The sequence below is a fragment of the Leptonotus elevatus genome, chromosome 1 (assembly GCF_054856555.1).
Source record: "Leptonotus elevatus isolate MCC_2025b chromosome 1, RoL_Lele_1.0, whole genome shotgun sequence".
Lineage (NCBI taxonomy): Eukaryota > Metazoa > Chordata > Actinopteri > Syngnathiformes > Syngnathidae > Leptonotus > Leptonotus elevatus.
Genome location: NC_141239.1, coordinates 49,307,327 through 49,332,687, shown reverse-complemented (window position 1 = coordinate 49,332,687; position 25,361 = coordinate 49,307,327). Strand labels below are relative to the sequence as shown.

At 40.2% G+C, this 25,361-nt stretch overlaps 2 protein-coding genes across 5 annotated transcripts; one reads left to right on the top strand and one right to left on the bottom strand.

Moving 5' to 3' along the window:
* Nucleotides 1-220: 220 nt before the first annotated feature.
* On the bottom strand, nucleotides 221-8,423 carry LOC147184235 (MICAL-like protein 1). The gene is made up of 15 exons (XM_086066836.1): nucleotides 7,838-8,423; nucleotides 7,442-7,490; nucleotides 6,517-6,655; nucleotides 5,197-5,240; nucleotides 4,934-5,076; nucleotides 4,327-4,853; nucleotides 3,179-3,374; nucleotides 2,661-3,051; nucleotides 2,448-2,558; nucleotides 2,173-2,299; nucleotides 1,996-2,086; nucleotides 1,811-1,884; nucleotides 1,093-1,207; nucleotides 963-1,009; nucleotides 221-844 (listed from the first exon to the last, which is right to left on the bottom strand). The coding sequence occupies exons 1-15, from the start codon at nucleotides 7,978-7,980 to the stop codon at nucleotides 714-716; spliced, it is 2,328 nt and encodes a 775-aa protein (XP_085922962.1). The 5' UTR covers nucleotides 7,981-8,423; the 3' UTR covers nucleotides 221-713.
* Nucleotides 8,424-10,284: 1,861 nt separating this feature from the next.
* On the top strand, nucleotides 10,285-19,072 carry gga1 (golgi-associated, gamma adaptin ear containing, ARF binding protein 1). 4 transcript variants are annotated; one of them, XM_086066835.1, is made up of 17 exons: nucleotides 10,285-10,361; nucleotides 11,824-11,908; nucleotides 12,160-12,235; nucleotides 13,138-13,236; nucleotides 13,341-13,464; nucleotides 13,725-13,825; nucleotides 13,905-13,985; nucleotides 14,056-14,193; nucleotides 14,265-14,346; nucleotides 16,427-16,540; nucleotides 16,629-16,778; nucleotides 16,852-16,925; nucleotides 17,013-17,200; nucleotides 17,359-17,579; nucleotides 17,641-17,810; nucleotides 17,889-17,999; nucleotides 18,078-19,072. In XM_086066835.1, exons 1-17 carry the CDS (start codon nucleotides 10,319-10,321, stop codon nucleotides 18,186-18,188), a joined length of 1,968 nt encoding a protein of 655 aa, XP_085922961.1. In that variant the 5' UTR covers nucleotides 10,285-10,318; the 3' UTR covers nucleotides 18,189-19,072. The 4 variants fall into 4 exon arrangements, with proteins under 4 accessions (XP_085922961.1, XP_085922959.1, XP_085922960.1 ...); XM_086066833.1 differs by having other exon boundaries at nucleotides 17,013-17,206; XM_086066834.1 differs by having other exon boundaries at nucleotides 16,626-16,778.
* The last annotated feature ends 6,289 nt before the right edge of the window (nucleotides 19,073-25,361 follow it).

Below are 25,361 nucleotides of genomic sequence, written 5' to 3'. Positions count from 1 at the left end.
ATATCACCACCAATCGAATTTCTATATTTAAAAAAAAAAGAAGGAGCAGCTTTTTCTTATTTTTACTGTTCGCAGTGTAATACTCAAATTTTGTGTGATGTTAACGTCTGGGTTTTTGTTAGCGGTAAGCTATCATCCAAATAAATAATGAATAAAATAATTACTGCATTTTGTAGCTAATCTACAAATTTCCTTCTTTGAACTTTACTACTGGAATAAATTTGAGTTTTTCACAATATTCAAATTTATTGGTGTACCTGAATATGTAACAAAACATGCATACACTTTGCAAAAACATATTTACATACAGTATTATACATATTATACCTAATAGCATAATTGCCTACATTATTTTTAACTTGCTGTCTCAATATCAATAAAAAAACCAATGTGCTTGCTAGAAATTGCAAATGTGTGTGTAAATTCTCTCTCATGTTTATAGTAATCCACAAGGTTTAATTGAGGCAACTTGTGCTTTTCTTGTTTGCAGAAAATCCTTAAAATGACTAAGGCAATTTTGCATTACTCGTAAAATGGCACAAAAGCTGTACTTGGATACATTCCTGTGTGACGCTTAATTTGCATTCACAATACAGTCTAAGCACAAAACGGGGCCAACATGTCAGCATGAACAAGCACAACTTATTTTGATGCCTTTGAATTTTTCCTTGAACTTTTCTTCACTTTTCTTCTTCTACAGTCTCTCCAGGGCTTCAGCTCTTTTTGTCCACGGAGTCTTTGGCGCGCTCGCCTTTCCGGCTTTCCCTTTTCAGCATAAAAACCTTTGAGGGTTTGAACTTTCCTTTTGACTTCTTGAGCTCTTTCAGACCTTCTTTATGGAGCTCTGACAAGAAACACAACAACAACAAAATTCCATACAACACATTATGCAACCGTTTGGCTGGATCTAGATCATATGACAATGTCATGAAGCAATTTTAAAAACTGATTAAAATCCTCACCTTGGTTCTTGATCATCTGTTCCGAAAGTGCATCTTCTTCTCGCTCCCTAATTGAAAAACAGAGTATCATTACTACTACTTCTTCAACATAAAATCTATGCTATGCTGGTATTGTTCATTCTTGCTGCACCTTTTCCTATCTTGATCTAAAATGCTGACGATCTGGTTCCTCTGCTCGATGATGACAAGCAGATCGGCCATCAGGCTTTGCTCTCGATCTCGATCTTCTTGACTCCAGACACTCTCTGAAAGTAAAAGGACCATGGTCGGGGTGTAACATAAAAACTAGGGGTGTGCCAAAAAATAGATTTTCATAAGAATCGCGATTCTCATTTAGTACGATTCAGAATGGATTCTAAATGTCCCCAAATCGATTTTATTTAAATTATTTTATACTGTCTTGCCTTTGTCTGTGTTTGCCTTTATTTGGAGCGCTGTTCATGTTGTACCCGGTTTGACCACTGAGGGGCAGTGTGGTTCCACGCGGTCTAATACACTGTAAAGTTGTAGCCACATTCGAGAGTAGAAGGAAAAAGTCACGATCAAGTTATTCCAATAAAAGTTTTTTTTCCCCCAGCGTTCTTTTGAGTGATAAAAGTGCTGCGAGTAGCGCGCATAAGCGAGCATAAGCGAGTCAGACTGGAGTAGATCATTTCAATTCCTTGCACATCTATAGATTGAAGCAAAAATCACTGTCAAATCATTTTGAATCGAAAATCGTTCTTAATCGAAAATCGATTCTGAATCGAATCGCAGGCCCAAAAATCAAAATCGAATCGAATCGTGAGACATTCAAAGATTCCCACCCCTAATAAAAACGGCTAGAATTCTTAACAGACAACTCTCACCTGGTTTGTTGAGGATACGTCTAAGCTCATACTCCACATCTGCTTGCCTCTCTTCCAACCTTTGCTGCTTAGTCCTGCCACAAATTGCATAGTTCAATTAGATTATTCACAAGTGGTGTGTTTTATTTTGTATACAGTAGTGTGAACACTTCCTTGTAAAGTATTCACACAATACGGCTACTTACAAATAAACCAGCTCATCATCTCGTCGCATCAGATATTGTCTCTCATGGGTAAGAGCAAGCCATTCAGTCAATAGATGTTCTTCCTCTTTGTCTAAAATTAAAAAGAAATATAAGTACTTGAGTCTTAATGGTTTAGATAGTATGGACATTTGTTTTAAATCAAAACGCATGATGGACCATTCTTGCACTCTCTGAGATTTCTCTCCAAGTCAACGCCGCTTTCTTCCAGTGCCTCTAGCTGTTTTTGCACTTGTCGTGTTTCCGCCAGCAGATCTGCTGCAGGAGGATGCTGGTCTGCCTGCACCTGCCAAACAACAAATAGGGATTATTATTTGTCTTCAGTCATTGAAAAAAATCTGCTCATGTGACTCATGTGAAGAAACTAAATTATTCTGGGCAGTTAGGGGGGAACAAACATTTTCGGTTATGAATCAGGGTTAGGGTTATCATACCTTCCTTTTGATGAGCGGGAAGCCATGTCCAGGAGCAGGTGCTCGTCCAGATGTGAGTGCCAGGTATGTTTTCGATTTGGGAATTTCTGCTTTTGCATCAAAATGGCATACCTACCAGGATAAAATACTGTAAGGTACTGCATATATTATTAATCTATGTGTTTCAGGCAAATACGTCTAGAAATACATTCAAAGCAGAATCACCTTTCATACCTTACTTTGTGTTGAGGAGGGTGATTTATTGTCCTCTTTCATGCCAAAAGGTGGCTTTGTAGATTTGACAGCCGGCACAGAAAGACTTCTTGTGAAAATGGGACTAAAATTTACTTTTGGAGGGACATTAGAAGTGGTTGCATCAGAGCGAGCAAGTTGAGCATCTTTGAGATGTAGCTGACTTTTGATTGCATCTTCCTCATCCAGGTCCTCACTAAAAGGATTGGGAGGAGGGACTCTTGGTCTGTGCCAGTACACCTGACCGTTGGGACCACGTTTGGAATGCGTGGGGGGTCCTGGGGATTCAACAGGGGGCAGTTGTGTCCATGGTCCGGGATGGATGATTCTCAGCCATGGATGGTTGGTTTTCACAGGACTTTTCACGTTCCTGCTAGAACAATTAAGAGAGTGATGACGATCAGTTGACTCCATAAGGGGGAAATGGAAAATACATCAGGCGAAGTTGACATTTAATTTATTTTTTAAGTACAAAGAAACAAATATGCCACTTGACTCACATTTGAGATGAAAGAGGGGAATAGTGACTTTTGTTGCTTCGTTTGGGTGCCAGCTGTTTACCTTCTCCAGTTACTTGTACACAAGGTGAGGACAACTCCGAGGTCGCCTCCGTTTTTGTCTCCTCCTTCTGCTTTCCACTTTTTGCCAGAACCAATGGCGATTCATCCTCGCTATCGGTTGTCTCTTCAACATTCACTAGGAATGTCACAGCATGGTGAACATGTGGCGAGATTTACTATTCATAATTTATTCATTTATGCTGAAGCAGGGGTTCAACAATACATTGTAATAAAAAAAAAATACAATTGTTTGAAAATGGAAAAGTAAATTCTGTAGAGTCAATTTTACTTTAAACACTCTAAATAGAGTCAAATTTACACTTGCAAGAGAGTAAAATAAAACGTAAAAAAATAAATAAAAGTCACTCAAGGGTTGAGGAAGACAGCCAATCTACTCCCTGATTGCTTGTCAGCTGAACTCCAAGACCAAAAACATCGCCTCTTGGATAAGCAAACAGCAGGAGTGTCGTAGCTCAGGGGGTAGAGTGTCAGTCTCAGACGCTGAAGGTCGTGAGTTCGTTCCTCAACCCTTGTGTAACTTAAATAGTCAAATTGAGTCAAAATCCCCTCCTTGCAAAATGAGAATTTCTGAATGAAATTTTTAATAGGTTTTTTTTTCATGCGATACACACACCAAAACACTTTGAGTAAAATTTACTCTGAATATTTTCCTCTGACCAAATAGACTCCGTTTAGAGTAAAATTTACTCTACAAAATGTACTGTGCTGACTTTGAATGGTGGAACTGCCTGCACAGGAAAATAAACAATTGAACCAAAATGAGCTTCGCTTGCAGCAGACAAAAATCTCGAACTGTAAATACTTAATCAGACGTTAGAAGCAACATGGTTAATGTGTTTTATATTTAATACAGAGCAGTGAATTTTGTGTCTATTATAAATTATTTCTATCTATTTCTGTCTATATACCGTGTATCCAGCTTGTACTGAAATCACTCAACTCTAAAAAAATAAAAAAATAAACACACAAAAAAAAACGTTTTTTTTTTAATGCAGTTGAATTTTGCATTAAGGTACGACAAAAAAAAAAAAACGTGACAGCTGTCAAATACATCTGCGTTTCCTTACCTGAGGTGCCGCACAGTGTTTGGCAAGGTTGAGTCCTGGCTGCAGAGGCAGAAACCAGCGTTTGTTCTGATGCCAGCTGCTTATTTTCTCCAGTCACTTGTACATCAAGTGACAAGAACTCCGAAGGCGCCTCGGTGTTTGTCTCTTCCTTCTGCTCGTTGCTTCCTGCCAAAACAGCTGGCAATTCATCCTTGCCTTCGCTTGTCTGGTCGACATTTACCGGGACGTTTTGAGCAGATGGCGGCCTTGACATGCTACTGTGTGTGTCAGAGGACTCGTGCTGCACTGTTTGCTCTATCCCGAGCGGTTTATAAACCAGTCTGTCATGTGACTTTGTTTTCTCAGAGTAGTGAGGAACGCTGATGAGTGTCAATCCACCGAGAGACATGCAGTCTTCCCATACCTCAAAGTTTTTATCGGCGTGAGCCTTTGCACCGCCTGTTATGTGGTCAGAACAGATGAAAGCGCCAGCATCCTTTCCTGGAATGTAAAAGCCTGCTGCAAGGGTGCCATGGCATACTTTGCATCTGAAAGACATCAAGGTTGCATGTCCCAGTATCAAAATTCCAAATGATTGACAATGTTAGCATTATTTGAGTTGGCTTACCTGAAACAAGCGCGATGGCAGATCTCTCCGCGGATCACATGTCTCTCAATAAGATCAACGGGTTTGATGCAAAAGTGACATACAGTGCATAGACTTCGATCAGAACAATCATCACCTTTGCTGGAGGGCAAAGAAGCCGAACGCTGAAAAAAGAAACACATAAGAAACTTGACAATGCAGGCAAGAATAGTGACTCAAAAATCTTTCTTTCAACTTTCAAGTGTTTCATACATTGCACACAACAAGATCGATTCTTATATCACCTTATTTGATAAGATGTGTGATGACCTCAAACTGGAAGAACCTGCTGCAAAGTCAAGAGACAGAATGTAAATGATGAATAAAGATTCAACATGTGAAAAACACCTCTTGGCTTGAGCACAGCCCGACCGCAAGTAATTGGCAAGAGTGAAGATGACAAGCCGCGCCCAAAATGTTGGCTTATGAAGCCAATTAGCATTCATATTATTAACGGATTCACTGCCATTGACGCCTAATTTTTAATAATCTTTTATTCTGAGTTAACGAGTGAAGTCACGCGATTAATTACAATTAATTGTAATCACCTGACGCCCCTAATTTTTAATTATCTTTTCTTCTTCTTCTTCTTTAAAGAAAAAAAAACAACTTCTTTTTTTTTTAAGATTATTAAAAATTAGGGGCGTCAGGCGATTACAATTAATTGTGATTAATCGCGTGACTTTAATAGTTAACTCACAATTAATCAAAAATTGTATATCTGTTCTAAATGTACAATAAAAAATTTCAAGGTTTTCATACTCTTGTTAACAAAAGTGCAAAAAAAATGTTAAATTAATGGAAATAGTTCAAATGAATCTATAGCCGTCAATGGCAGTGAATGAGTTAAAAACCATGCTGTGGTAGTTTTTGGAACGTGGAAGGAAGAAATTCACAGAAGCACAGGGAGAATGTGCAAAAAAATGCAAATTCCACAAAACACGGCAGCAGACTAGATTCAAACACAGAACGCTCGAACTGGAAGGCAGACATGCTAACCATTACCCCACTGTGCTGCCCAACAGTGTTTTTATATTATAAACAAACAATAAATGAAGCTGACAAGAAAGAAAGAGATGGGAAAAAGTACAATAAATGATGTGGTAACATACAAGTACAACTACCACAAAGTACCTAAAAGTACTCAACTTAAGTGAACGCCCTTATAGTTACGTCGCACTGCTGTTGACATTGTTTTTAAATACTGTGAATACATAATTCTAATAATAATGTGCCTCACAGCTTGACAGATGCAGTGGATACACACTCCTGTTCAATGCCAGGTTTTTGTGAAGACAAAAAATGAGAAGAAAACCTTTTCTCACCATAAATGTGACCTATAAACTAATTAAATTTAAAATAAAATAAAAATATATATATATATTGAAAATGGAAAGTAAAAATACACAACAGAAATAATTTGGTTGCACAAGTGTGCACGCCCTCTTATGGGGTGAGGCTGGGTTCAGAATTGCTGATTTGCTCGCAGCACGATAAAATGATGAAGACGTCAAATCAAAAAAAGAGAGAGAGAGAAAATGAGAGAGAGATGCTCCCTTACACACCGCTGGACGTAGTGAAGTAGTGATAATACTGGGAGAGGTATGTGATGACGCTCAAATAGTCAGGCACCTCGGTGGCAAGCATTTCTTTCGGGACCAGGAAAGCGGGGATGCCAAGCTTGGTCTCTGCAACCTCAAAGGCCTGAAAACAGTTTATGAAAAGAGACCAACCTTTATTGAGCCAAGGTATATATTTCATATCATATTCTTACCAAAATGTCACACATCCTGTTGAAGTAACAGGATGAGGTTAGCTTGCCCTGTTTCCTGGCAGGTACTTTTACTGCGTAGCGCATGACCATTTAATTGTTCGACATGAACTTGCAGCCATAGTTGAACAAAGACACATGATTTGTAGTAAATCTTTGGGCAAATTCATTCATTCACTGCCATTGACGGTTATAAACGTCGAAAAAACATTTTAACTATTTCTATTAGTTTAACTTGTGTTTCTACTTTTGTTAACAAGAGTATGAAAACCTAGATTTTTTTTATTGTACATTTAGAACAGATATAAAATCTACAATTAAAAAATGTAATCGCCTGACACCCCTAATTTTTAATAATCATCTCGTCAGGCGATTACAATTTTTATTTTGTAATTAATTGCATGACTTCACTAGTTAACCCACGATTAATCACAAATTTTATATCTGTTCTAAATGCACAATTTAAAAAAATCTAGGTGTTCATACTTTTGTTAACAAAAGTGGGAAAAAAAGTTAAACCAATCGAAGTTTTTTTACGTTTATAGCCGTCAATGGCAGTGAATGAGTTAAGTAAATTAGATCATTTCCAGTGGCACACCTGATTATATTTGACAACATAATAATAACAGACCTCTGCACACTTGTTGGGAATCATGCTGTGCAGTACTACATGTTTGTTCAAAGGGACACATGCTTCCAAGTGTGTGCAAATAACTCACCAATTGGTTGTTTTCATAAACATTGGCTCTGGAGAGGGAGCTGAAATCTCTGAATCCAGATGAATGAAACAATAAAGACATTAACATGATTTAGAGAGCCAATTAAATTAACGAGCACAATAAGTACAGCACAAAAAAAAAAAGAAGCATATTAAGATTACAGAGCAAGCAAAGTGACTTTATTTTACTGTAACCACCACAACAAACCTGAGTAATCCAATTTACTGTAAAGGGGAGAGAAGATGTCGAGGAGCGAGATTATGTTGTGGTGAAGAGATTAGGCCCACTGTCAGATCCAGATTAAACAGCATGCAGGAAAACGTTGAATGTTTTTGGGACATGCACACCATTGCAGCCCATCAGTTCTCCACAAATACAGAAAACAAGACTACTCACATGAGGTCTGTACGGTGTTTGTGGATGATGGCACAAAACGCAAGTCCATCTCGGAATGAGGTGGAAAAATTGGTGATTTCCACCTGTGGGTAGATGCTGCATGTTTGGATGCACCACTTGAGCAAAGCTTCTCTCGATGCCATCGTGTCATGTATGGCAAATTAATGGACCTCGTCACATGAGGGGTGGGTCAGCGTGACATACATCAACACAGCAACGTGGAGGCAGAAGGGAACGAGCTCGAGTGCTACATTTAGCACACGCCGTGTCAATATTATATTACACCGACCTTATGAAACAAGGTCGCATGTAGTCACATAAAACTAATTTTCTTGAGGTAAAAAAACGCATATGAGGAAGTTCACCAAAGTCTATCTTTCGCGTTAGCCCGAGTTTTTACAATTTAGCCGGTCAGGATTCAGTCACGTAAGTTACTTTTCATCCCAAACCAAATGAAAACGTGAAATTGTAACGCAATTCCAGGGCTTTTTGCTCGCAGAGGTCCACAAGTGTTCATTAACAAACAAACAAAACCCCAAAAAATCCCCTCGGTGGTTGTCCATCCATCTTGCTGTGCGTCACACTCGGTGAACTGCATAATAGCTACCACTAGGGGGAGACAAAACCCTGTCGCCAGTTTTTTCCTTAAACTAGTTGTTTGTTTTTTGTTTGTTTGTTTGTCCTGGCCGGCTAAATTATAAAAACTCGGGCTAACGCGAATGATAGACTTTGGTGAACTTCCTCGCATTCGTTTTTTTTCTAAAGAAAATGAGTTTTAACGTGACTACATGCGACCTTGTTTCATAACGTCGGTGTGTTTGTTTTCCATTTTTTAAATCATTATTTTCCGTGTTTATTCCGAACATGTATAAAACAGATAAAAATTTGCTTCAGCATAAGCGCATCTGTTCGTACCCCTATGTCATTAATATGAACATGTCAATAATATTTAAGAATACTAAACATATTTGGATCCTAATATTTAGTTACCCAGCCTAACCTGTATCAATGAACTATTAAAATAGTGAATAAACTATCTATTGATAATATTGATAATAATAATAATGAAATAATAATAATAATATCCCTTTTACACCAGGGGTCACTATTTCACTTTTTTTCTTCACTTTTTTGAAACTCACTGATTCATGAGAAGGACTGACACTTCTGAAATAACAAATTTGATCAAATTGTCTTTAATTATATTATTATTATTAATTGACGATAGTAATTTAGAGATGTGGTCATATTAATGTTTTCTCACAATAATTCTTAACGATTAAAAACAAGATTGGAAAGAATAGTGTGTAAAACTATTCATACAAACCTCTGCAAGTACGTATTTATATTTTCAAATGATCACTTCCACAGTATTCCTGATCAAACTTACAATGTCCCATATGCGACCCAAGGGCTCATGTGGCCCTTGGGACTGTTGATGACCCCTGCTGTAAACGTCATATAACAATGAATACAATAATTGGTCTGAGAAGTCATGCTAGCTGATTGTAACCCCCTGGTGAGGTAATCCAAAGGAAATGGCGAAGGAATTGAACATTTCATATGAAAGATTCAATAAAGGGAATGTTGGCTCAACACAAGCAGTCGATGTGTGGAGTGACTGCAGGGTGTGAGTTGTAGCCAACACTTGAATGGATGTGCATTATGTTACCTCTTTTGAGCTGGGCATGTAGAACATCAGTGATTGGGTCATCCCTAACATTAACATACGAGGGTGTTTCAATATTCTTGAACCAGGTCACCTTAATATGTCCAGGTTAAAAAATTAATTGCACAGTTTTAAATTCCACAGATCAGAAAATTGTTTAGCAGCACCTACAATTTGGAAATTCAAATTGAATCTAAAAAATGTGGTTCGGTGTAGCGCACACTTGATTAGAGACAAAAATAAATTAGTGGTTGGTCGAACCGTGAAATAGCTCGCAGCCACAAATCGTCTGACTAAAAAAGGAATGGGAAAACTTGAACCAATGAAATTTTACGATTTATAATAATGTAAATAACTCATTTTTGTACTTTTAACTTTTATAAATGTGTAGCTGGTACAGTGACGTTTTAGACAGAGCATGGAGTTACGATACGATTGTATCATAATTATTCAATGATACACAAATTAACACTATCCGTCATCCTTTATTTTTTTCTCTCTCTCTCTAAATTTCAATTAAATATCAACATACATTTAGGTCATTATAGCCTATAACTAAATTAATTGCAATTCATCTCGACTTTTAAAAATATTTACGTAAATAAATAGTTATTTTGTCAAAATCTCAACATTTATACGTGGTCACGAGGTACAGTTGATAACGCGCGAGTCTATTTTACATAATGCATAATTTTTAAGTCTATTTTGAGATATTTCTATGCTATCTCCGCCTCTTTGTGCGTTTACGTACTGTACGTGCCTTTACGTACCTCGTCACAAGGCAGACGCACAAACGACATAAGCTAGCTGTGATGGCTGCTCTTCCAGATTCGGAGAGTTTGGAGTCTCGCATCAGTGAGTATTTGGGCTTCAATAAACGCGCTTTATTCTCAGATGGTCACAGGAGAAACATAACAGAATATCTGCGTGCTAAGTGGGAGGTGTCAGTGTTACTGAAGTGGGCAGTGAAGGCTGGAGGCGGTTCCGTGACACATAGGATGCTAACCTAGCTGCACGGCTACCTGTACCTGGCAGCTGTCAACACAGCACAAACTGGCTTACTTTTCGCGTCATGGCATTTATTTAGCACTGCGCTACGTGGCAGGCCGTCGGGAACTCTCTGTTCCAATAATACGGCTCACTTTGAATCTTTTAAAGCTGGTGACCCGTAAGAAAGTTCTGGATTCAACCGAAAAATCTATGAGACCACACCGTCAAAGATAGCTAACGTGTTGACCCTCATTGTAACTGACTGGCTGCTTGTTTTGATTAGTGAAGAGCGTAATCACTTTTTTTAAGCCAAGCTCATATTTTACATTAGGGGTAAAAATAAAATAAAATAAAACATTTTACGGCACCCCATTAAAAAGTGGAGACGGGGGTATTTATGCACTTTTGGCCATGAAGTGGAAGAGCATTTACGGTAATTGTTCTGGCCGGAACTAACCAACCAATCAATCAATCAATCAATCAAAACCTTTGTCTTACAGGAATATATAACCCATTGATTTCAAAACCCAGGTGCTGAATTCGAGATTTGTGCAGATGTAATATGGAAGCTTCATAAAAATAGCTTCATAAATGACAGTACACAATATACCAGTATTATTACATTAAATAGACGGCTGAAAAACGTCAACCCCCCAAAAACTGTCTTGACAATTATATGTTCTAGGCAGCCCCGCTAGTCTAAATATGATATTCTGGTTGATATTGCATTAGTGGAATATGAGTTAAAGCAGCCAAATCCAACAGTTTCTATCAATAGCACAAGGCGGCCATTTTGCTACTTGCTGTCAAGTGAAAATGCCATCACAGTTGCTCTGGGCTCAGGTAACAACCAATCACAGCAAAGCGTCAGAAAACGGGTGAGCTGTGATTGGTCGTTGCCTGAGCACAGAGCAACTGTGATGCCATTTTCAGTCCGTGGCAAGTGGCTGAATATCGCCCCCCCGAGATGGTTAAAACGGCCGAATTTTGCTGCATAACTCATACTTCACAAATGTAATATTAATCAGAATGTCATGTTTAGACTAATGAGGTCACACATAACTTTGTCAAGAAATGTTTAAGGTTGACTTCCCCTTTAAGGGCCACATAAAAAAATACACTCACACACATCTTGAAACACTTTGAAACCTCGTATGTCGGTCCAGATGGCTAAACAAAGGATTCCTGACGACGTGATGCACAACATTGCAACTATTGTACTGAATTAACACATTTTGTTCTGTAACTTGTCAGCAGTCTACTTGTAATGTTGTAAACGAACCATCTCATCCACCGCTTCTGTTTTCTGACTGTTCTAATATTTCAGACAGAGCAACCAACCCGCTGAATAGGGAAACGGACTGGAGCAGCATCAATGCTTTCTGTGAACAGCTCAACAATGATTTGGAGGGGTAAGAGGAGGGCAGAACATAGCTGCTGCGTCAGAACAAGTTATTTATCTACCTCAAAGGACACATAAATGAGATAACTTTGACCAATTTGACGTTTTTAGTCGCAGTTTGAAAAGAGCCATTAAAAACTCAAAACTGATTGTATGGTAAAAGTCAAATGACGCTTCTGTTGGCCCATACAGCCAAGCGGGGCAGCCGGATTATGCCATGTAACTTTTTGTTCAGTCTTTGTTTTTTGTGTTGTGTTGCAGACCTCAGCTGGCCACCAGGCTGCTGGCCCACAAGATCCAATCTCCGCAGGAGTGGGAGGCCATGCAGGCTCTTGTGGTAAATGTCAGAATGCTCTTACACGGTATTGACGTTCCTGGTTTGCAGCAAGATGGCTTCATTGGAACCCCAACAAGAACATCTTGCAATGCCCCTTTGTGTGCAGCACAACAGGGTGGGAAAAGACAGTGTCGGGTGTTACGCCACACACCTCTACCATGGCATCCCGGTCTTTCCTTTACACTGGATCCGGTTTATCTCGCTCCCCATTCCTTATGCGCCAGCTTGATATGCTTGTTTTACCAGATAACTGCGCTGAGGCTCAATTTACACTGCTGGTCCAAGTGGCCAGTTCTGTTTTTAGTTCTGGTTTCTGCATTTTTGTAATGAAACCCAGTAGGCTTGTGCCAAAACATTTATTCTCATAAGAATCGCGATTCTCATTTAGTACGATTCAGAATCGATTTTAAATGTCCTAAAATCGATTTTATTGAAATTATTTTATACTGTCTTGCCTTTGTCTGTGTGTGCCTTTTTATTGGGAGCGCTGTTCATGTTGTACCCGGTTTGGCCACTGAGGGGCAGTGTGGTTCCACCTGGTCTTATACACTGTTAAGTTGTAGCCACATTAGAGAGTAGAAGGAAAAAAGTCACGATCAAGTTATTCCAATAAAGTTTTTTTGTTTTTCAGCGTGGAGCCGTTCTTTTGAGTGATAAAAGTGCCGCGAGTAGCGCGCTAATTAGCATTAGCGAGTCAGACTGGAGTAGATCATTACAATTCCTTGCACATCTATAGATTGAAGCAAAAATCATTGTCAATCAAATCATGTTGAATCAAAAATCATTCTTAATCGAAAATCGAATCGCAGACCCCCAAAAAACTGAATCGTGAGACATTCAAAGATTCCCACCCCTAAAACCCAGTGTTTTGCTTGATATGTTCTAATGTGCTTCTTCATCAGGTTCTGGAGTCATGTATGAAAAACTGTGGGAAACGGTTTCACAATGAAGTGGGCAAGTTCCGCTTTCTTAATGAGCTTATTAAAGTGGTGTCACCAAAGGTAGGATATCATCCTGAGGGTCTCCTGTGCACATTCCTGAATAGCTTTCCCCCCCACACAGGACATGTGACGTGAGCTGCATATGTGTTGTCGTCCTCACACAGTACCTGGGTTCACGCTCACCCGAGCCAGTCAAGAAGAAAGTCTTGGAGTTGATCTACAGCTGGACGTTAGGGTTGCCTGATGAGGCCAAAATTATAGATGCCTATCAGATGCTAAAGAAACAAGGTAAGGGGGCGTTTGAGATTTGACTTGATCACTTTCATATCCAGCGACTCGTGTTAGGAGAACAACTTTGTCTTATTTGCCTCAACTACGATATGACATTTCTGCACACTAGTAGGACAACTTCATGTAAAAACAGCTTTCCATAGAGGCTGCTTACAATTCAATGCAAACTGTAAAAAAAAAAGAAAATAAATCAATAGTCCTATAATTAAGGCTGGGGGAAATTAAATCTCTGAATCTTTTGTTGTTGTTGTTTGCAGGTATTATCAAACAAGATCCAGAACTTCCCCCTGATAAACTACCCAATCTTGCCCCGCCCAGACCTAAAAATGCCATTTTTGAAGATGAAGAAAAGTCTAAAGTAAAGAACCATGTCACCAATATCGTCCACTGCCACGACGGCTCTCGCCTCCTTCTAATGCTCCTCTTGGCTTTGACAGATGTTGTCTCGCCTGCTGAACAGCTCACATCCTGAAGACTTGAATGCCGCCAACAAACTGATCAAGGAAATGGTCCAAGAGGTAGCTTGGCGTCCAACCGATACGTACAACTTACCGTCCCAGCGTTGAAGTGACTTTGAATGTGTTGTAGGATCAGAGGCGAACAGAGAAGGTGACCAAGCGTGTGGGTGCCATCCAGGAGGTGAAGGAGAGCATCACTCTGCTGACTCAGCTTCTGCAGGATTACGACGCCAACACCGCAAATCAGAGCAACTCTGAGCTCCTGCAGGCGAGTGCAAAGCGTGCCGCTTGTCTCGTGTCATGTACAAGTTTGATCATGAGCATGTATTGTGTCAATAGGACCTTTACCAGCGCTGCGAAAAAATGAGACCCACGCTGTTCAGATTGGCAAGCGATACGGAGGATAATGATGAAGCTTTAGGTGAGCTTTACCTGTTTTTTGTATATACGGTATTTTTATGACTTACAGCTCTGTCTCACTCGTGTAAAAGCAGGAAATGGGCATGCAGCGGAGCTACTTGCTGCATCGCTGTCAACCAATTGTGCCTCGGCCCCAGACGGCTGCGTTTTAGAACCACATATGAGATGGTTCTGAAAATATAGCCACTACTTCACCCCCCCCCCCCCAAAAAAAGGCCGTCTCAAGTGCAACCGATGATAATAATAATATAATGATTATGCAACAAATTGTTACCCGCAAATAAATAGTGTAACGGCTCATCTTTTGGTACGGATCAAGCATCACGGTTCGGGCCGTACATAGTGTTTAGGGCCAACTTCAAAATAAAAGCCTTCCAACTAATACATTGTCGTCAATGCCATTATCTCGGTACACTTGAATTTTAAAGTTGACCCTCGCAGCACTTGGTGGCTCAAGGCAGCTAGCTTGACTCGTCCTCACTCGACCGTCGACTTCCAACATCAACACAGTGCCGCCTTGAAATTATATTTAATTCACATGAACAGCCTGATGAAGCCCTAGGCCGAACGGGTTGTTGGTGTAATTCAATAAATGGTGGCTCAATTTTTGACCCTGTGCGATGGACCTCCTTCCTTTTTCCAGAATTTTTGTTTGCTGACACCACAAGCACCGGTGGATACTTTTTCCGTGCTATGCTACAGCAACATTGACAGCGTTCGACGAGCCGCAAGATGCATTCAAAAACTGTCGAACATTTCAAACTCAAACTGAAAAAAAGTGCATCGGTGCATTAACTGTTAACAATTGCAAATATCGAAACAATGTAGGCTTTCTTTCTATCTATAAAAGCTGGCATAAATTAAGAAGAATGATGGATGTGAAATCACTGTTTTTTAAAAAACTTTATTAATGTTTCACTTTCTTTTAAAGTGGGCTGATATGAAACAATTGACCTGTTTTATTGCAGACAAATCTTGTTCCAGTCAAATATTTTGCAGCTATATGTTGAGTTGCTGTCAATATTTACGTCATCTGAAACTATGTTGTGCAAATTGAGACAACTTTACACGGTCATGCTGTATCTTCCTCAAAAAGGGTGCGACCACAACCTGTGTGGTGCGACCAACTACAAAAATTGGTAGCACCAGTGCAAAAGTTAGTGTGGAGCCCTGATGTCGACTACCAACATCAACACAACGCCATCCCAATATTGTCTTTAATTGCTAATTAAGGGTGCTAAGAAACCACTAGTTAATTTGTAGGGAAGTCACAATAATAACAATACTGTAATATCGCAATATTAACAATGGCCATGATGTACTGTATGGTCGTCGTCATGTCACAATGTTAAATACAGCACATCTGTTAAAAAGGAGCGGCTGTATTTCATTTGTACACTTCCAGCACCCTTTGGTTTAATTGTAATGAGGCATGTTTTTGTCCAGCTACGTTTAAGACTAGTGTTGTTCCGATACCGGTATCGGCAGAGGCCCCGATACTGCATGAAAACAGTGGCATCGGCAAGTACTAACAAGTAACATGCCGATACTATTAATTCCGACGCTAATATAGGACTTTGGATGCAGCATCTTGTGTTTTACAACGTTCACTGATGTGTGACGTGTTCACTGCATGCCAAGCCAGGATATCCTATTGGCGCTTGAATGTATACTTCCTCTTATCTCAATGAGCTGCATGCCTTCGAGGAGATCTCCGTGCACAGGATGTTATAGCACAACCGCCACAACGTGCTAAATTGATATATTTCCTCTTCTATTGGCTTTCTGAAAAACTCAGTGATTATACATGTAAAAAAAAATATTGATATCATTTTTTTAGGAGAATAATAATTTCCGAATTTGGAATGAATATCAACAGCCTCAGCAGATTGTTGCAGTTGAACATCAGCTGTAGAAACCAGTTCCAGCTGTGTGCCGATTGGATTGTTGTCAGTCCAGAGCCTTTTGTGGACCTAACAACATAAGCCACAAAGCCGTTACTCCACTCCAATCAAGAGCTATTGTGCTGTTTATGGACCCAATGACGACAATAACGAGCATTTTGTCTTGGCTGTCCACAGCGGAGATCCTGCAGGCCAATGACAACCTGACCCATGTCATCAATTTGTACAAGCAGCAGGTGAAAGGGGAGATTGTCAACAGCAACAATGCATTAAACGCACAAAAGCAGACAGGTTGGTTGGTGAAGACGTCACTGAGAATTGGTCGTGAACACGATGACTCCGCATGTGGTTTTTTTGTTTTTTTCCCCCCGCCCAGCAGTGGGGACGGCACTACTTGATCTGTCTGGCTTGGACACGTCGCCCCAGTCGCCACCGTCCTTCCCAGAACTCCCCACTCCAACTGACAGCCTCAATGCCACCTCGCAGGAGACGGGCATGTCCCTGCTCGATGATGAGCTCATGTCGCTCGGTAATGCCACGCCCACTTCAATGAAAAACACTTTTCAGGGCATTGAAACATTTTGTGGGCTTTTTGCACACAGGTTTAAGTGAAGGAACACACACCTCTAACCCTCCCTCCCAGCCAGAAGACTCCACAGCCTGGGACTCCTTCCAGGTGCGCGGCGGAACAAGCATCGATACGTTTGTACGACGGACTACTAAATGTTCTATTCTTTTCTTTTCTCTTCATTTCTCCTTCAAGTCATCTGACAGTATCGATGCGGACATCCCCGCAGCGCCCAGCCTCCTCCTGAGTCCGGAGCCCTCCTCCCACTCGCACCCCGTCTCGCCCGCCTCGGCTCCCAAAGGCTCAGTTCTGGATGAGCTCGACTTGTTGGGAAAGACGCTGCTGCAGCAGTCCCTCCCCCCTGAGGGCCTGCAGGTCAAATGGTACAGGTGGTCAGGACTACTTTCAAATCAATTGGAATACATTTAATGGCATCAATTCAGAAAAGATATATATTTTTTAAATCATATATATTTATAGTAATTATTTATTATTGTTACTATTATTTTTAAAAATTCAATCAGTCTATGTGTTCATGTAGGGACAAACAGCAGGTCAAGCCAACTCTGAGAGATCTCCAGAGCAAGGCGGGATCTAACATTACCCCCAACCCCATCCCGGTCTTCAGCTCGGACCGCCCCGCACTGCCCCTCCCCTCAGAGACCACCAACGTTTGCCCCACGTTTGACAAGCCCCTCGAAAAGGCACCTGCCGAAGTCTCCCTGGCTGATGTCTTTGTGCCTCTAGAATCCGTTAAACCAAGTAAGATTGACATTTTTTTGAATTTGTTTTCCATGAATTCAAACTCCTCTCCTGCTACCAGGTAGTCTGCTGCCCGTGACTGTCTTCGATGGACACAGTCTGCGGGTTCTCTTCCACTTTGCCCGCGACTCGCCGCCATCTCGCCCTGACGTGCAGGTGGTGATCATCTCCATGCTGTCCTCTGCGCCCGTGCCCGTCACAAATATAAACTTGCACATCCCTGCTCGGAAGGTCAGTCAGGATTTTTTTATTTAATTTTTTTTCTGCATCGTCAGAATGATGAGTTGATGTGACATTGTTGGCCTGCAGTCAATGGCGGTGAAATTGCAGCCGCCGTCTGGAACGGATCTGCCGGCGTTCAATCCCATCCTTCCTACCGCTGCAGTCACACAGATCATGTTGCTGGCAAACCCGGACAAGGTACGCTCGCATGGATGGTATAACTGTGAATCTGCCCTTTATCAACACCTCCGTGTGTGTGTGTGTGTGTGTGTGTAGGAGAGAGTTGAGCTGCAGTACAGATTGAGCTTCACCTTGGGCGAGCAGGTGCACAGTGAGAGTGGCACTCTTGAAAACTGGCCTGCTGCAGACACGTGGGGGAATCTATAGCGGCCGCATCCAACCTGACAGACTCTTGTCCACCAAACTCGACTCTGCATTAACACTCCGTACCTGCTCAGATTTTTTTTTTCCTTTGTCTCCTGCTCTGTGTACGTGCTTTGCTTTAATTGGTTAACCCCCCCCCCCTCCTCCTCCTCCTCCCATTCTTTTAAAGACTCCTCCAAATGAAGAACCGACATTTGACTACTGCATGTGCATATCCGCTTCAGGCCGTTGGCCTCGAGCACGTTTGACTCTGTAGATTTGACCTTCACCTCTGCATGCTCTGCCATCATGACGCGCCAAGACGGAAAGCGTTACATCTTCATAGTTTGTCAAACCAAAAACTGCTGAATCATTGTTTTTGTCTCACATCAGTAGGGACTTTCCTTTTTTGTGTAATGGAGAAAAAGTACTGTGACATTGTTGTGTATTTTCTGCCATATGTGCCTCTTTCGCAGTTCTGTTGAACTTTTAGCACATTTGTTCTGTAATACATCATTTAATTCAACATGTGGAGTGTATCTTCATTATATTTTATACATTCATGACTTCTTTTTTTTTTTTTCCCTTTTCCCTAATAGGATCAACGCTCAATCGTAACAAAACCATAGCTGTTGATATATCACCATTCTGTGAGTAAAGTCAAATTGAAAATGCATGCAATGGTTTGCCATCCAAATTTGCAGTCCGGAGCTTGGTGTCCATCTTCGACATCTTCATTTCAGCTCTTTTGTCTTGAGTCCTCCTCGCATTCCTCTGCTCCCTCCTCTTCCTTAGTGCGACGGCTTTGTAAATACCAATGTATATTTGACCTGTGCAAACGCATAAACAGTGCTAAGATATGATGAAGGGGTAATAAAAGATTTTGGTGGAGGCGGGACTAATTTAAACCCTGCTGCAGTAAGTTTCTGTTCTTGACGCTCAGCTATTATAAATTCAACATTCAATGGCCGCCTTATAATATGATGGAAATGGTGAACACAACGCCACACAATGATTCTTTGCTGAACTAACTGCATGAAATTGCTTTCTTGGTAAGTTTACTGCATTTAACGCAGCAAAATGAACCAGGTTCTTATCAATTGGTATGGGTACAAAACATCAGGCAAGGCGAAAAATAAAGCTGACATATGTACCCACACCTTAAAGCATGCAGGTTGTGTTCATCCCAGTGTGAAATGCTTTTCACTGTTTATTCATGGGACTAGTAAGAGTAACCACAGCGAGTTTGAAGCACCTATAAGCATCCTAGACTGAAATGGGGGGGCTATTTTTTAAATTCGATAATGGTGAAAATATGTAATTTCAATAAAAACGTCGATAATGCAAGCCAAAATGTCAAAGGGAAAGAGTCAAGCTGGCGTTCACGCCACCACGCAGGCAGACTTCAAAGTAAAATCCCCCAAGGCTGTTGCATTGGTGTCAATGTATTATTTGGTCAGCTTTATTTTGAAGTTTGCCTTAGCGTAGGCGAGGTGTGTTTGCGCCTTTGTGGCTTCCCTGACATGTCTGAAATGAGGCGCTGTGTCAGCCCAGCTTGCACACACACGCACACACCGAGAGGAACTTACTCGTTAACATACATTTTCATCTTTTTGTTTTGGTGAAAGAAGCAAGTCTTTTCAAGTCAAAGGGCTCAAGTCTGACCGAGTGAAGTCACAAGTCATTTGGTCAAGTCCAAGTCAAGTTGCAAGTCTTAACAAGTCGAGTCTAAAGTAGTCAGATTCATGACTCGAGTCAGTCCAAGTCACATGACTCGAGTCCACATCTCTGACTGATAGTGCTCTGTACACATAAACCATACATATTTGCCGTGTGGGTGACAATATACAGTACAGTGGTACCTCGGAGTTTAAACATAATTCGTTCCTGCGAAGTGTTCAAAGTCCGAATTGTTCAACCTCTGAAACATTTTTCCCATAGAAAATAATGTAAATACAATTAATCCGTTACCAAGCTCCAAAAACAGAACATTCCAATTTTAATTTATATTAATGTTTTTTACATTTACAGTACAGTATTTAAAAAATAAAATAAAAAATACCTTACCTTTTTTGTTGTGCTATGATGGCATCAGATGATGATAAATGCTATGTTAATGCTAGCTTTAGTTCAATGCTGAGTTTGTGTATTTTACATTGGGCATATTGTTAGACTACTAAGCGATCCTTGTGTGCTGCTTTGTTTAACGTCAGACACGTTGAACAGCTAAGTGGGGTCCTCGTGCCAGTATTTACAGAAGTAGTCATGATAGTTAAAACTGCGTGATATTCTCCTTCCTAATTCCACTGTGGTTCGTAGCACTGTATGTTTTTCTTTGCGGCCACTGGCACTGTTGTCTTTCTTTGAGCCCATGGCGAAGAAAATTGTCGTGGGAAAATCCAAATGTACTTGCAAGTATGGAGCACCTCCGGGAGTATTCACGATCTCACTGGAAATGAGCAGTGCATCGTCTCAACTACCCCAACGTGACCATTCGGCATTGCTCGGCTTCGCTCGGCTTCACTCGGCTACCCGATTTCAAGATACGTTCGGTTTAGCTTGCTTTGCTTGGGTGTTCGAACTCCGAAAATGATTTCAAACTCCGAGGCATTTTTTACTAAGATTTCTTGGTTGAAGTCCGATTTGTGCGAGTTCCGAGACGTTCAAACTCCGAGGTTCCACTGTATATGATAATGTGGCATATCACCCAATATTAACTAGTGGACAAATGGAAAGTTCAGTCAATGACATAACGTCACGTCCTCTCTTAACACGGTGCCGTACATAAAAATGAACCAAGGAGATTCTGTGTGAGCATTTTGGGCAAATACAAGATTAGACTCTCCCAAAAAAAAGGAAAAAAGATTAGACACAAAAATGTGTCTAAACTTTTGATATGTTGAGAGCAGACACTAAAACCTAAAAGTCCTTTGTAATTTCCTTGTGTTAAATACTCTTTCCCTCTCCAGTGACCTCTCAACCGTGGTTCAGAGACTGAACAGGCATGTTATATTTTCGTTGCTTTCGCACAAACTTTATTTGAGCTTTTTCCACCAACGTACAGTGCGCTCAGAGCAAGCTCCACCGCTCTCATTCACTCCCTGGACCAACACCCCCCCCCCCCCCCCCCCGTGCCAAAAAGCAGTACTGCAATACTCTATCCCCCATAATACTACTCTTTAAAGGACCAGGCTTGGCCTGTAACACTTGTATTTAACACGACGTAAACAACACCACCAAAGCTACAACAGCAGTCGTTGTTGTGTTTGTTCAAGTTTACTTCATTTACTTGCGTTACTAAAACAATAAATATAAGTTATTTGCAATTAAATCTAATATTTGAGTTCCATGTTTTACAGTATTAACTCCATCATGGGAGTACTTTTGCCACCTGTAAAGGTGAATATGTGAGCGAGTGCGTTGCTGACCTTCTCCCTCCATTTCAATGCCTTAGTTCAGGGGTGGCCAAGTTCATTAGTGGGAGCTGCGTGCTTGTTAACTGTAACTGCTAAGCAAGAAGACAAACTTCCTTATGTAAATAAGTAAATAATAATAATAATAATAATAATTGTCTTGTTCTAATCATATGCATAATAGGTTGCATAAAAGGTGGAGTGAGACATTCAATCAAATATCAACAAAATAGAGGAGAGGGACATGCCTTGCTTGCTCTCTACCCATTCTTTTGGATAACTCGTCATTGCATTTTATTGATTTATCACTAGATGGCACCAAATCTTACACATTGGTCATTTGCCGATTCCAAACAGTGAATTCGTTTTCCTGTTTTGTTTTTGAGATTTTTTTTTTTAGCGAGCTGGGTTTAATTCTTGAGACGGTCGGTTTTACTGGTGTACAGTGACTGAGATACATTCACAGAATAAATAGACGCTTCCTGTGAACATGTCTTCCTGTTCTAGGCAAGTCACACAGGATTTGAACTATTGACATCCAAAATGTGAGGCAGGGGTCATGCTTTTCCATCCAAATCTATCTTCAAGGCCGAATGTCAAACAAAATGCGCCAGGATTAATCCTGGTGGATTCAATTAAAACCATATCTGATTCAAAATTGGGCATTTCAAAGTTATTTCAAATCCAGATTTGGAAATCCAATGCTGCTTTTATTCCAGATTTGAGCCAGTTTGGGGTATTTCAAAACTTCAGTCCTAAATCTGGATCAGTTTAATCCTGAAAAATAACATTAAATCCCACTTCAGGGTAGGATTAGAATGTGATCCCAATATGTATTAGTTTCACATATAGGCCTACTCATCAATAAATGAAGTATTTCTTGCATTTTCTGGAATTTAGACTATTAATACGATGATTAAAGCAGCAATATGTAACTTTTTCCCCCAAAATAACTTTACAATAAGATATTTATTTATGAGTGAAATGTCTTCTAATTAGTAGATTAACACTTTAGCTGTTCACAATGGGTACTCCTGCAAGCCTCTGGCCAATAGTTTTTAGACTGGATTCGGGTTAGAGTTTCCCACGCCCTGTCTGCGGATGTGACATATTGTGTGTGGTGTGCATGTGAAGAACGGTATATGCAGTTTCATTTTTTGTCAGCAGGTGGCAGTAGCGATTTAATTAATAATAAATAAAACATCATTATGTACTTTTGTTTAAACTGAAACAAATCCAAATTCCACAAATGTAAATAAACAAAAGGAAATAAAACGAAATAAAATAAAAATCCAATTAACAAAAAATAAATAGATCCAACCCAAAATTTAACAGCAAGAAAAATTAAAAGGGTAAAAATGCAAATTAAAAAATTCTCTTAATCTTTTGTATGTGCCTCCACTAGTCTAAACATGACATTCTGATTAATTACCTGTATTGCGATTGCACCGAGCAACTATGTCATTTTTCATTGGACAGCAAGTGGCAAGATGGCCGCCTCTTTTGCATTTGGATTTACACACTTTCTTTCACCCGTCTGCGATCCTGCGGGCGGGGTGATCCTAGGGGCAGTATGGATTTGGAAATCTCAATTCAAGAGGACCAAGATTATTCTGTAAAATGTTGAAATACTGGGATAGTGTTGACATTCTGCTGTTTCAATTTAATTATAACTGTTTTGATTTTAGTTATAACTGTTTAGATTTAGTCATAACTGCTTTAATTTCCTCAGCAAAGCTTGATGAGTGTAATAATGTGACGGAACATTTGAAGATTCTTCCTTCCTTTTCCCACGTAATTAGCCATCTGTTTCGGGGGAGAAAATGTGTTATAATCGATTCTTTTGTAAAGTTTTATTTACTGCAAAAGTGCCAGGTTGTCTGGCCTACTGTGTTTCCACATCATTCGGCCATCTGTCCATGTGTATTGAGTACTGTCTGTCTTGGGACTTAGGGGAGAGGGAGAGGGGCGGGACTTAAGGGCAGCAAAGGAGGAAGAGAAAGGGGAGGTTTTTTTTGGGGCTGCTATGCGGAAACTATAAGAACGACTACAAGTGGGAGGGGACACACACACAAGGGGAGCGACAGCATTCTGACTGTAACTTGTCTGTGTCCAGAAATGTCTGCAAAATAAATCCTTCGAAGGACCTGTTTCACCGATCTCCAGTCTGATTTTACGAACACGCGGAAAACATAAGGATCGTTTTCTAACAGATGGTGACCCCCGATGTTGGCTGCTGGTTGAAGGGGTTTTCAACAGACAGAACTTCTGGCGCCAAAATAATTGTAAGGTAAGAGGACACTAATCCTCGTAGTGAATTTCTGCCTGTTGTAAACTCTAAAACCTGTTTTCACGTCATCTAAATTGTGACTAAATTGTACATGAGATCTGAGTGAACAGGTATTAGTAAAGTATCAAATACAAGTTTGTTTCGTTCCGTTACGGAATCTCAGAAACACGAAGTCCTTGGTTTTGGATTTTACTAAGACATTAAAATATACAAGGCGGTTTCGTTCTATTTTAGAATCCTAGGAACCTAAGTCTTTGTACACGGAAGTAACGTTACGATGAATTGTGCGCAGCTGAGTGAAGAGAAACAAGAGACATATGAGAATACAGATTGAAGCAGTGGTTTTACTAAATTATGGTTCGGATGTTTTTGTTTGGGAAATAGTCAAGCATCCTTGTTACTAAATTTAGGATCGAATGCTTTTGTTTGGGAATAAGTCAAGCGTTTTTGAGACAAGAAGTTAAAGCTTCGGCCACTGCTAAGACATCGAGGTCCGGACATATTTATTCGAGGAAAACACAAGGTAATTTTGTTCCGTTATGGAATCTCAGAGATCGTAAATCCTTGCATTTCTGAGGCATTACATGTTTGTTTGTTATTATTATTATTATTATTTTTTGGGGAGGAGGAATAAGTAATGTTTTTGAATAAATAGGAGGCCTATTAAACTGCGGTACCACAAGTGAGACGTCACTGAATTAATAAAAATTAATAATAATTGAATATAATAATAAATAAGGAAGTAAGTAAATAATATAGAAATGGAGGGTGAATTTGACCGCAATAATGAATGGTTTGACCTCCGTGTTCTTCCAAACCATGGTCAGAACTTGTTGTTGAGTGCACAGGTTAAAAATGCGTGTGAAGTATGTGTGGGAATTATGCCTGCAAAAAATAGAGATGGAATGAAAGAAATGTTGAATAATTGGATGAGAACTTGTTGTGTGGGGGGATGGGTTTCTTCATTGTCTCCAAAAAAAGGGGGGGGGGGGTAGATAAGAAAGTTGTGGTAATGGCGCTGGGAACACGCCTTTTGAATGAGAAAGTGGAAAAACAGGTACATTGCTCAGTGGCAGAATTAAAGTGTCATGTCCGGAGTCTTTTCAGGTGCCCACCCTGACTCCCGTTATGGACCGAACCAGAGGTTCTGAAAGACCCCGAAGAATAGAAACAGAAAATTCCGATGCATGAATCAGGAAAATGGGATTTGGAAATCTAGATTACAAATTTTGAAACACTGCTCATTTCTAATTCTCGGTGGACGGCTATCTGCTCTGCCAAAGCAGGTCAGTCAATCTGCCAACCAAGTTATTGATCAGTAAGAACAGAATTTTGGCTGTCATCTGATTCGGGTATGTCCTCAAATTGGAACAGGACAGTGTGGAACATTTGTTGTGTAATAGCGTTGCAGAATGATGAAATCCTGACGCCTGCTCAATGATATTTTTTAGCAAGTTTAACATGTTGGAAGAGAGGAAACAATAAAAACACTGC